This window comes from Urocitellus parryii, chromosome 3 (assembly GCF_045843805.1).
Source record: "Urocitellus parryii isolate mUroPar1 chromosome 3, mUroPar1.hap1, whole genome shotgun sequence".
Taxonomy (NCBI): Eukaryota; Metazoa; Chordata; class Mammalia; order Rodentia; family Sciuridae; genus Urocitellus; species Urocitellus parryii.
This window is the reverse complement of record NC_135533.1, coordinates 215,873,279-215,886,312: the sequence shown is the minus strand read 5'-3', so window position 1 is coordinate 215,886,312 and position 13,034 is coordinate 215,873,279. Positions and strand designations below refer to the sequence as shown.

At 43.7% G+C, this 13,034-nt stretch overlaps 2 protein-coding genes across 2 annotated transcripts in view; one reads left to right on the top strand and one right to left on the bottom strand.

The window, feature by feature from the left end:
* Positions 1–4,010: 4,010 nt before the first annotated feature.
* On the bottom strand, positions 4,011–12,496 carry LOC113201277 (vomeronasal type-2 receptor 116-like). Its single transcript, XM_026414932.2, is given in 8 exon segments — positions 4,011–4,894; positions 6,065–6,067; positions 8,779–8,902; positions 9,469–9,696; positions 10,386–11,192; positions 11,574–11,798; positions 11,801–11,873; positions 12,372–12,496. Coding segments are annotated over 8 exon segments (2,469 nt in total).
* The window catches only part of LOC113201282 (vomeronasal type-2 receptor 116-like), a 26,945-nt gene continuing 26,405 nt past the window's right edge, over positions 12,495–13,034 (top strand). Inside the window, 1 exon segment of the mRNA XM_026414937.2 lies at positions 12,495–12,565. Within this exon segment, the coding sequence (XP_026270722.2) occupies positions 12,495–12,565 (71 nt within the window).

Genomic DNA, 13,034 nt, shown 5'->3' with positions numbered 1-13,034 from the left:
CCTCACTATTATGTATAATTATAATGCACAAAATAAAAGAAAACTAAAAAAAGAAGGAAAGGACCTCAGAATTCACTGTTTCATGTTTCTGCCATTGCTGTGCACAGTTTTCATAACTCATGGGGGAAACACACACACACACACAAGCAAAAAAAAAATCCAGTTACACAAAATCATGACCATACCTAATACACATACACACACCCACCCACCCACCCACACACACACACACGGTCTAGAAACTTACCTAGTAGCTCTCACCTCAGTCTTCGGTTGGAGTAAAAAGGATATCCTGGATAAGTCTGCATCCTGGTTCATGTAGTAAAGGGGGAAAAACCCACTGAGGACCAGGTCTCCATCTCTGTAGACAGCTGGCCTCAAGTATTGTAAACAATTCTGAATCTCCACCCATGAAGTATGTACAGGCTGTGGGAGCAGGAAGAGAAGAACCAGAAAGAACACCATGCCCGGCTCTGCCCAAACAGAGACAGAGCCTAATGCACAGTGTGAGGTGAGGAGTGGGGGCTGGATCATGTCCCCAGTCTCAGCTCTGCAGGGAGGGTCAGACCCTGAGTAAGGCACAGAAAATCCCCACTCACTCCATGCCCTCCGGCTGGGAAAGCCCATGCAGGAGCAGCTGGCCAGGCCTGGGCACAGCCAGGAGCAAAGGGGACTACTGAGGGAGACTTGGTGCTCTGACCCTGCCCTTAGTGTCCTGTGGTCAAGGCAGCTCTGGTGTCCCTGTCTTTTCTCTGCTTCCCTTTAGTCCATCCAGGAGCTCTGGGGATCGGTGCCCTGAGGCTCTGCACCTGTCACCCTGGAACTTGGTGAAAACTATAGTTGAAAAACATGTTTGGGACTCCTCCTATGGGGCCTGCGATTTCATCATGTTTCAACAAGGCATTGGGGACCACCACATCCCGAGACAGTGGGCCCTGCAACCCAGTGACCTCGGGGCCAGGGCGAGTTGTGTGAGAAATTGGGCATGTTTGAATGAGCTGGTGTTGGAATCAACCAAACACCCAGGAGTGTGATTGCACATGATGCTTTAGCAAGAGGGTGAAGGGCTGAGGTCAGTCAGTGAAGACTTCCTGTGCCACTCACATCTAATAGCACTCTCAGGTCTCAGTGCCCTCCTGGAATAAATGGGCTTCGTGATTGACAGGGCGTAGGCTGCGTGGAGGACAAGCTGGGAAGCTCACCTTGACCTCTGCACAGAACTGAGACCACTTACCCCTGAGCCTGCTGTTCTGAGCTCTGCCCCTGGGGATTCTTGCACAAGTCTCATGGTTGTCTGCTCCACGTGGCCCAGCTTCCATGGCCTGCTCTTCACACAGCACTCGTCTGCCCTGGTCATGTTTTCCTGATACCATTCTTCACAGAAAACATTTGTGATAGCATTTTATTTACTCATTTTTATTTAAATTTTTTGTTGACAAGTACAAACTGAATACATTTATATTCTACACAAGATATTTTGAGATTACGTATTTAGGAATGACTGTATCTAGCTCTTTAACATATATGTTATCTTACATACTTATTAGTCAAGATTCCAATACTGAAAATCTAGCATTTTCAGCACATTTTAAGTATAAAATATTTTTCATTAGCTGTAATGAGCACTCTAGCAGATCTCCTGAACTCATTCCTCCTGTGTAAATGAAAGTTTAATTCCTTTAGCCCATAATCCCCAAGTTCCCTCTTGCTCGGCTTCTGGTAACCACCATTTGACTCTGTTTCTGAGTTTGACTTTGTATACTCCCTGGGTACATGCTAGGCCCTGGGTTCGAGCCTCAACATCACATAAAAATAAATAAATGAAGGCATTGTGTCCAACTACAACTAAAAAATAAATATTAAAAATTTGCTGGATATATGATTCTTTGTTGGCATCCACTCATTATCTTTTAGAGCTTGTTCCAGGATCTCCTAGCTTTGAGAGTCTGGGTTGAAAAATCTGCTGAGATCTGAGTTGATCTTCCCTCATAGGTAATCTGATTTTTTTCTCTTGCAACCTTTAAAATTCTATTCTTACTCTGTATGCTAGGCATTTTCATTATAGTGTGTCTTGGTGCAGATCTGTTGTAATTTTGTACATTTAGTGTCCTATAGGCCTCTTGTATTTGATTTTCCAGTTCATTCTTCATGCTTGGGAAATTTGGTTTGAATCTCTGAACCTTCCTCTATCCCAATAAATCTTAAATTCGATATTTTGATGGTATCCCATAATTCTTGGATGTTCTGTTGGTGGTTTCTTACCATCTTCACGGTGAGGTCAACTTTATTTTTAAGATTGTATGTTTTGTCTTCATTGTCTGAGGTTCTGACTTCCATGTGATCTAGTCTGTTGGTGATGCTATCTATTGAGTTTTTAAATTGGCTTATTGTTTCTTTCATTTTGAGGATTTCTATTTATTTTTTCTCTAGTATCTCTCTTTCTTGAAGTAATCTCTTGCAACCTGTACTCGCTCTCTTACCTCTTTGTAGGAGTGATAGATTTTTGCCTGTATCTGCTCACTTAGGTTGTTCTTTAATTCCCAAATCATTTTGAGTTATGTATATTCTGAACTCCTTCTCTGACATTTCACCTACTGCACTATGGATTCTATTGTTGTAGTATCTTGGTTTGTTTGAGGCAATTTCCTCCCTTGTTTTTTCATGATATCTGAGTCTTTCTCTCTTGCAGTGTAGATCTGAGGTATTACAGCTTCTGCCTTATTGTCTTATAGTGAGCCTACAGGTTTCCAATACCTCACTTTTAAGGGAGAGATCAATATTACAGCACTCAATGTATCCAACGTGCAGCCATGAATCAGTTGGCTTCTATTTTTATATTTACACATTTGTTACTATAATCAGAAATGATGAGTTAGGTTATCTTCTACTTTATAGTCAAAAGGTTTATGTAATGGTTTATAGTTTCTGATGGTGGAAGGGGGAACTGGGAGGTTGGCTGAGATGTTTATGAGGTAGGATGTTAGAATATGGAGGAATTAGATTATATGACAAGTGAAGGGGTAATCATAAGAATTTGGCTGTTAGTAGGAAAAACAAAAGATAGGCAACCCTATGCAAGACTCCCTGTTACCTCAGCAACAGGATAACTGCTATCACCCCTAGTAGAGAAACCTCTGGTGCAGTCAGGCCCACAAGGACCTTGGTGGTTTGTTACAAGGTCCTTATTGTTGTCCCTTGATACAAGTGGTGATACCCCAATTTTGTGGCAGTGGTAGTTTCGAGCCTATTTGTACCCTTATGTTGGGCTGTGCAGCCACGCTTTGGTGAATAATGAACCCCAGCGTGGAGTGGCTCACTGTGTATCTCTGGGCCTGGGACAGGCCTCTCCTTTGGATATTGGGTCATGGTGTGGTGAATCTTTTTGATTCAATATCCTCCTCCCTATCTCCAGCTGCAGTGTGGCGGGCAGGCCTCTCCTCTGGATCTCTGGGCCACGGTCAAGTTTTATCAATTCTGGAGTCCAATCTTTCTTGCCTTCTTCAAAAACTGATTATGTCCATTATTTCTAACACTTTCCTACTTTCAGCCCCTTTCTTTGCTTAGCTATGGCTTATCCTAATCGAGTTTTATTCAGGTAAAAGTTATGCAAACAATAAAATAACCAGTTCTAAAGAGAGGAAAACAGAAAATGACACAAGCATATTGAGATATTTTATCAAAATATAGATATGTATAAGTGTCAGCCAATTAATGAATAAAATACAGCTATTAGTTTAGTACTATGATTTCAAGGACAGCCTTAATTGTAGGATAGCATTGTGGCTTGCAGCCTGATGGTCAGTGAGGGTACTTTCACAAAATGACTCTTTTTAAAAAGGAGCTGGGCCAATTTATTTTAATTTATTTTATTTTAATTAGTTACTGTTCCTTTAAAATCAGGAATCCAAAACTGGGTTTCTTTTTGATTCAATATCCTATAAATGTGAAAGAGACTTATGAGATAAACTCTCAGAATGTCTGTTTCCCTGGAAATCTCATTATTCTTTAAATCATTCAGACGATCCGATCCTCTCAGGTCTTATGAGCATAATGTAGAAATGGAGAGCAAAGATGCAGCCCAGGAGCCCTGCGCTGGAGGCCAGGATGGAGAAGACCTCCACGGCCACCATGACCTTGCCCTTGGTGCTGTGGTGCACAGGGAGGAAGGTGAGCCAGACACTGCAGAACACCAGCATGCTGAAGGTCAGGAACTTGGCTTCATTGAAGGTGTCAGGCAGGTTCCTGGCCAGGAAGGCCACCGTGAAGGTCCCCAGGGCCAGGGAGCCCAGGTATCCCAGGGCACAGTAGAATGCAGTGACCGAGCCCTTGTTGCACGTGATGATGATGCAGCCATGTTCAGAGTGTGTGTCTGTGTCTACAAAGGGAGGAGAGGACCCCAGCCAGACTCCACAGAGAGTCAGTTGGATGAGGGAGCAGCTGGGAATGATGAAGTTAGGTGCCCCTGACACCAGCCACCACCTCATCCTTCTCCCTGGGACAGCGACCTTGAAGGCCAGAATCACAGTGACAGTTTTGGCCAGGACCGTGGAAATGGCCACAGTGAACACCAGTCCAAATGTGGTCTCCTGCAGGATGCAGGTGGCTGAGCTGGGACGGCCAATGAAGAGCAGAGAACAGAGAAAACAGAAGGTGAGGGAGATGAGCAGGATGTAGCTGAGAGCCCTGTTGTTGGCCTTGACTATGGGGGTGTCTCTGTGCTTCACAAAGACCCCAAGGAAAGCAGCTGAGAGTGCAGAGAAGCAGAGAGCCGTGCAGGCCAGAGTCTTCCCCAGGGGGTCTTCATAGGCCAGGAAGGTCACAGACTTTTGGAGACAGGTTGTTCGCTCCGTGTTGGCATACTGATGAGCTGGACACTTCACACACTGGTCCATGTCTGGTGAGAAATGCAGAGTGTCATCGGTCCTGGGTCAGTAATTCTCTTACTCTTAGGCCCTCTCAAAGTAGAGCACTGAACAATCTTAGCCAAAGTGTCCTTCCTTGTTGCTTTGGATGGTGAATGAAAGAGCTGTGTGAGGAATGATTCCCAGTCAACACTCCCATCTTCTTTATGGTTTGGAAAACATAGCTATTGTTTCTTTCATCCACTTACCTTGCATTGCATGTTCATGAGACCATCTTGCTTATCTAACAACAAAGCCATACCTACTTCTTACTGTGTTCAAGATACAATAATGAACTAACTTTGAGCTCACAGTTCATGAAAGCACACATTTACCATTAACACTTCTGGAACCCAGGAAGTTCAGGCTGGGAGAGCTTCTTGTCCATGGTCTGACACAGGCTCTCTCTGTTGCAAGGAAGGTTGTGTTGCTGTGTCCCCACCTGGTTGTCAGTGCAAGTCCCCAGGCCTTGGTTAAGGTAGCACTAATCTTATTAAGGAAGGTGGAAACCGCATGATCCTACAGCACCCAAAGCTCTACATCCTCATACCACCACCTTAGGGCTAAGTTTCAACATATGGGTTTGGGAGGACATAAAACACCTGCCTCTCTCCCCAAATATGGTCTGGATAAGTTTGTTAGACCATCGGAAGGAAATGAATTGCTAAGTCACAAGCATCTAGAGATGACAGTACTCGATTTCACGGGGAGTGAGTCCTCCCAGCCCAAAGCTACAATGTCCACCGAGAACATGTAGGTGTGGAGTGGACGGCATGGCGCCCGCAGACCAGCTCTGACAGCCAGCCCCGCCACCTTCCTAGTGCTGTGTCTTTCCCCCCAGGGACGGGCCTTATTTGTCCACTTCCTTCAGTCTTCTTTCATTTTTCTCGTTCTTTCAAGATTGCCCATTAAACTTATTTCTATATATTTCACAAGCTTAAATGTTGTGTTATCTTTTAAATTTTCTTTTTTGAGAACAACAAGACTAGTAATGGAAACAAGCAGTTTGCACCCAGGAAATAGAAAGTCCCTTCCCACCAAAATAAATGACTAATTCCTTAATCATTTGGATTTTTTTGTTCATGCAACAATATCATCTGAATGAACACCATGAGTCACTTCCTTTCCAATATGGTCTTCCTTCTGCCTCAGTCCCCTGGGACCAGCTGTGCATAGGACTTGGTGTGGGGTCGAGCAGGTGTGGCGTTGTGTGTCCTCGTCCTGTTCTTGTCCTCAACCTGACCTCAGGTGCACTGTGCCTGCCGTGCTGTTCTAGGACACCCTTGGTAGGATTTTAACCCATCTTTCTTACTCCTGTGCTAAGAGTTGTTTCTCTGGATTTAGTGCAAAAGGAATGGGAACTGCATTTTATTAACCGTTTGCAGGTGTTTGTTATAATTTGTTTCTTTTTCTGGGACTCTGTTTACTTACATTGTATAAACCAGTTTTGCTCATGGTAGGATTGCTACAGTATGGTGGGATTGCTTTTCTTTTCTTTTCGTTTTTAATCATGTGAATTTCGTTCAAGGAGAGTGACTTGTATGTTTCCTTTCTTCTAATGAGCTTTTCAGTGTTGACAACAAAAACCTATTAGCATAAAGAAATTCAATTTCCCTACTCCTTTGTATATCTTGCTTTTGTCTGTGCATATTAATTGTGTATTTTAATGGGATTCCCTGTGATATTCCCTCATGTGCATCCAGTCTGCAGGAACTGGATCCATCCACCCTTCTTCCATCCTCTGCCCTCTCTCTCCAGGTAACCATCCCAGTTTCAAATAGTCACTGTTCCATTTTCAGGTCAAGTTTGTTTCTTGGTTTTTGTTGTTGTTGTTGTTTGTTTTGTTTTGTTTGTTTTGTTTCCACTTATGAGAGAGAAATGAGATGCTTATTTTTCTGGGACTGGCTTATTTAATGTGACATGAAGTCCTCCTTCTCCATCTATTTCCTTCTAAGGCAGGATTTCCTTTTTCTTTTTGTCTGAGTAATATTCCACTGTGCACGTGTACCACATTTTCATTATCCATTCACACATTGATGTGAATCTGACTCCAGATTATGACTATCATGAAAAGTGCAAAACATGGGAGTAAAAATATCTTTTAAGGAAGCTAATTTTATTTCCTTGTGCATGTGCTCAGTCCTGGGGCTGCTGGATCATATGTAGTTCTCTCTTAGTTTTTGAGAAAACTCCATCCTGTTTTCCACGCTGGCTGTACTCACGTACTTCCTGCCAACAATGGATAAGTGGTCACGTTCCCGGCATCCTAGCCAGAGTTTGCTATTATTTATTTTGGATAGCACTACTCTAACTGGGGTGAGGTGGCAGCCCGTTGCCATTGTGATTTTCACTTCCTTGAGGCTTCTGACTAAGTGGCTGCTGTGTCTTCTTGAATGTTTGATAGCATTCACCAGTGAAGTGGTTAGCCACAATAAAAATGTGTTTGAGGTTTTAGACAATAGTTCATGTAAAACATTTAAAAAACCCTTCTAAGACATAAATATTATTTATTTATTTAATAAATAAATATTATTTATTATTAGATTATTTCTTGACATCTTTGACAACCATTCTCGACACTGCAGCTTTTCAGGTTGACTTAAGTCTTCATGACGCTAACAATTCTTGGTAGACCTTTATAGAGGACCCACTTTCTGTCTGGTTTTTGAAATTTTTCTTGAAAGAGAATTAGTTTTTCTCACATAGTTGGTATTTTATAACCCCTGGTCTGTTTAGAAGAGTATGTTTAAATTCCCAAGCACATAGGGATTGAAGCTGCTGGGAGCTGTGCACACGAGCCAGCAACTAGCTTACCACATACCGACTGTGCAAGAGAGAACCTTCACTCAAACTGCTCATTTACTGGACGATGTTGTCAGAATAAGTATACTTTAAATCAACTGAAATAATGTGAAATGTGTTACAAATTAGGCTACATATCAGTCTCAAAAAGTAGAAAACCCCCACTCTAGACTAGGTTTTCCTGTATCACCATTTAATGTCAAATCTGAGCAGCTCAAAGTAGACTTGTGTTCCTTTTTCACATCCTCTCCCAACTCTCCCAACCACCTTTTTATGTGAGGTTGCACTGTGTATGTTTGTTAGGTTCTCTGGCTATCAGATGAAGTGGTGACTCCCTGTAATTAGCCATTTCTAATCCTCCACCAATTCTTAGTGCACACCCTTAGTGATCATCATTAGTAGACACTGCACCACTTTCAGGAAGTCCATGCCAACCTTCAAGCATGTAGATGGCATTACCCATGACACACTATAATTTTTGTGATTGCGTCTAGTGCAGTGTAACGGATACCTTGAGTTCACCTCTCTGTGTGCTGTTTCTCACTCAGGTGAGCTAGGGGAGAGCAGGAAGTACAGCCTACCTACTGGGAGTACGCTGTACCATAGCCATTCTACATTGCAGCAATATTTACTCCTCAACTCAAATACAACCTTTCTGAGCACCTGCCCTGCATCAAGAAGAGTGCTGTGTACTGAGAAAGTGAGGCTATGCAAGACCCTCATCTTCAATGTGAACCAAATGTACCTTCAAAGAAGCTGAAAGTGGACACATATAGCACTATGTGTTAAATTCACAGGTGGAAATGAAACTTAGGCTACTGTTCTTGGTCAAAAGAAATTTCCTGGGACTACATTGTGTGAGGTGGGTCTAGAGTGTGGAGTCAAAGCATGTGGTTCAAGGGACAGGAGGTTTATTATTTCATGGGGTGGTACTATTGATTATCACACCTGAGTTTTTAACTTAAGCAAGGAAGAATTTTGTCCCTGCATTTCTCTTCCATATCAATTGGAAGTTCCTTGCATGGCTTGGGGGATATAGGAGATCCCAGGAATTTCTCCTATGGCATGCACTCACCTGTCTGGTTGGCAATCTCGTCCTCTGGGCAGGGAGTGCAGTCAAAACAACAGGCAGGCTTTCCCTCCTGAGGGGACTTCCTGAATCCAGGTCCAGAGCTCGCACTGCAGGCTGAGTTGGGAGTCTAGGAAATTCAAATACATGTTGGCAAGAGAGGACTTTGACCCAGTCCCATAATAACTGTAATGCTTTAGAGTATTCGACCACTAATAAATATACTTTGTGGGCTGGGGATGTGGCTCAAGTGGTAACGCGCTTGCCTGGCATGGGCTGGGCCCTGCGTTTGATCCTCAGCATCACATAAAAATAAAATAGAGATGTTGTGTCCATTGAAAACTAAAAAATAAATATTAAAAAGTTCTCTCTCTCTCTCTCAAAAATAAATATATAAATAAATATACTTTGCATATTAAATTAATTAAAATTAATTGATAAAAGACCAAAATTAATTGATAAAAGACCAACTACATGGCAAATGTGATACATATGGACATTTGGAAACCCATGGTCAAATGCACATGTTTGTTTCCCACCCATCAGAGAGTCACTAAGGAAATCTTGGAATGTGAAATATGATGCAAAAAACATCCAGATGTGGCCATTTACTAACCTCTGGAGAGGCACATGACCCACCATACACTTTCGGTTCTCTAAGTGTAGTGCAAAGAACTATGATCAGGACCAACCCACCTGTCTATCTCCTGTGGCCCACTCTATCTTGTCCTCAGATAGAGACAGTTGTTGTCCCTGTGGTAAATAAGAGGAAAATGTTCCAACTTTCATCTTATGTCCAAGGCCTTCAGGAAGATTCCAAAAGTTAAGAATGTCATACTCTCTGTCCAATTGTCCTTTCTGATTCATACTCACTGGGTCCCCTGCAGGATTGTTAAATTTGATGTTCTTCAGAAAGGGGTGCAGCTGAAAGAGAAGCACCAAGTTAAGAGAGGGATCCAGTGTTAAGAAGAAACCTGGATTACTGAATGCTGCACATTTTCTTTTATCCCTTCCTAAAAATTCAACTTTATTACAGGCACCTGATGGAGTAAAACATGGACATGGTATGAATTCTGACTGGTATGGTCAGAGTGTTTCTACAGTATGGGTCAGGCTCAGGAGGAGAGGCCCAAACACAGGCACACCTGCATGGTCAGTGGGCATGCTATTCCACACCCATTTCCTCTCCTGGGCCTCAGAGCACCTGTCAGCCAGGTCAGGCCACCAGAGCCTGAAGTGGTGCAGAATTGCATGAGACCCCTTCTGCAAACTGTCCATCGTGCTCAGTGTCCTCCAGGCAGTTAGGGAGCTAGTTCTCTGCTTGTCAGTGAAGGGCGTCCTGGAAGGGGGCTTCTGTTGAGAGCAGTGGGCGGGCAGGACGGTGAGGCGCTCTCTAACTGAACACGGATCTTCATTCCTAGCTCCTTTCCCCCTGGCCAGTGGCATCTGGTTCTTGCTTGCCATCCAGGCACTGATTTACCTGCTAGCAGTGACAAGGGTACAGAAGTGCTTGTGTTTGGGGAAAGGATCCTGCACTCCTTGGTTGGAGCCCCTGTGGAGCCCTTCAGGATGACGCCTTGGTGAAGTCCACACCCCCCAGTTGGAGACATTACCTGCCAGGGGGAGAACACTGGGCCTTTCCCCTTCTTCACTGGTTGCCCATCTACTTGTTGAAGGAGCATGTCATGAAGTGTGTGGGCCACGGCATAGACAGCATTGTATATGTTGTAGCTCCCGTCCCTCACGGCCATGTCAAAATGGTGCCGTGGTAAGCATGCCAAGGAGCCTTTGGAAGAACAGCTCTCCAGTGTTTTACATTCAGACTCTGAGACTGAGCAGTTAAAATGCATCCACCACAACCTAGCAAGGTATGTGTCCTCTGGGTATTTGGCAGGATTCACTGTCTGGATAAAATGTTTCAAACCAGAAATCTCCCCATGGTGGTGAGAAAAAATGAGTGCGCCATGGAATGGGTCCAGGATGAAAGGTTTCTTACTATTGGTAACATCCCATTGTGAGGTGGTGACCCAAACTCTCTGTGTGACTACATTGTCCCATCCATTAAATCCCACAGCCAGAAGAGACTCTGTGTCACCAAAAACGATAACCACCTGTGCCGAGGATTTCATGATCTGGTTGTAATGTTGGTGAGCTCTTGTGAAATACAGCAGCATGGTGACTGGGATCATATTCACAAAGGCCATGCAGACTCCGTTCCTGTCCATCACTCCTCTCACATCTGAGAGAAATCGAATGCCTTTCTCATCTTCTGAGATGATCAGCCCCACCCAGTTCCAGCTGAAATGAACCATCAAGAACACCACGCCAAGGGCCAGAGTTGTGTCCTTGGGGGCCATCTGATAGAGAAAAGGAAACTGGCCATTGTCACTCAAGATGGGTTCAAAAGGCCCAAAGGTGAGCTGAAAGGGAAGGACATGGAAGCCATGTGAAGAAGAGGCTTGGCGCCAGGCACCCTCTCAGAACTGACAGGTGTTGTACAACCTTTTTAAGTGGTACAAGTGTCCCAGTTTTCTAATCAACCCCTACTTGCTCACACTAACCTATAAAGGAACTGACTCATCTCTGTGTTCAGGGAAGCCCTTTTATATGTTTCCCCCACTTCTCCCTGTATATTTCAAACCAAGTATGTGTAATTTCCCTCCAGTGCTGGAGTACCCCCTTAGAGACAATACACTCTGATAACAGGTATAACTCAGTCTTCTCCTGTCACTCTCTTTATTCCCCTGGCCATGGCACCCATAGACAATGGTTTCATCTCTCCCCATCCCTCCCACCCTCACCTGTGGAAATCTGTAGAACTGCAACAGTATTCCAATTTGGGCTGAAGATGTCCATGTGTGTCCTGTAATTACTGCTACGGACTTGCTCTCCTTTCTACAGGTGTAATTAGGGATGTACTTGACCCTTCCGGTAAGCCAAGTTAAAGAGCTCTCTAGTGTCCGCCGATCAGTGTGCAGGACACTATGGAACTCATATCCCAGAGATACGTTGGGTAAGAGGGTAAGAGATACGGGTTCCTGTTGATCTCTTCAATGGCAAAAACCAACGACAGAACATACTGGTAGTTCCTGGACTGCAACCTGCATAGAGGGCACAGAGGGCATAGAGGTCTTTAGGGATAAGACTCCAACAATGATTTCTTCAAATCTAATACAGTGACTTGTATGTACTGAATGCTTATCTTTGCCCCCACACCCAGTTCATATGTTGAAATCCTCCACCCAATGTGATGCTGTGAGAGATGAGATCTTGGTGGGTAGTTAGGATGAAATAGGGTCATGAGGATGCGTCTCTTATCAGTGTCCCTGGAAGGTCCAGAGGGCTTGCTCTATGGGGGCACACCGAGAAGATCCTTGTCCATTCATGAATCAGGAAGCAGACCTTGACCTGACAACCTATCAGGTCATTCCTTGATCTTGGAATCCTCATCCTTGACAAAGGTGAACACTAGATGATGGTTGTTGAAGTCACCCAGTATTTGGTATGTTGTTCTACAGCAGTGAAACCAACAAGGGTGAAGGCCTACACAAGTATAATTATGGGAACAGGTGACCTTATCAGTTGTTTGAAGTCCTCACCAATCAGTTGTTTGAAGTCCTGACACCTTCAATGAAGCCAAGTTCCTGACCTTCAGCATGCTGGTGTTCTGCAGTGTCTGGCTCACCTTCCTCCCTGTGTACCACAGCACCAAGGGCAAGGTCATGGTGGCCGTGGAGGTCTTCTCCATCCTGGCCTCCAGCGCAGGGCTCCTGGGCTGCATCTTTGTCCCCAAGTGCTACATAATTCTCAAGAAACCTGATGAGAACTCTCTGAAAGGTTTAAAGAATAGAAAAGTTTTTTGGAAATAGACATTCTGTGGATTTATCTCTTAAGTCTCTTTCACATTTTTAGGATGTTGAATCAAAAAGAAACCCAGTGTTGAATTCCTATACTCTAAAGCAATAGAAACTATTTTACTTTTTGGCCCACCTCCTTTTTAAGAGGAGTCATTATTGTAAAAGCACCCCCAGCTAGCCATAAGGCTACAAACCACAGTGGTATCTCATGATTATGGCTCTCCTTGAAATTATGGTACTGAACTAATTGCTATATTCTGTTCATTAATTGGCAGACACTTTACATATCTATATTTTGATAAAATAACACATTATGCTTGCTTCATTTTCTGTTTTTCTCTCTTATGCACTAGGTATTTTATTGTTTGCTTCATAAATTCCTTAAGATATTTTACCTAAATAAAA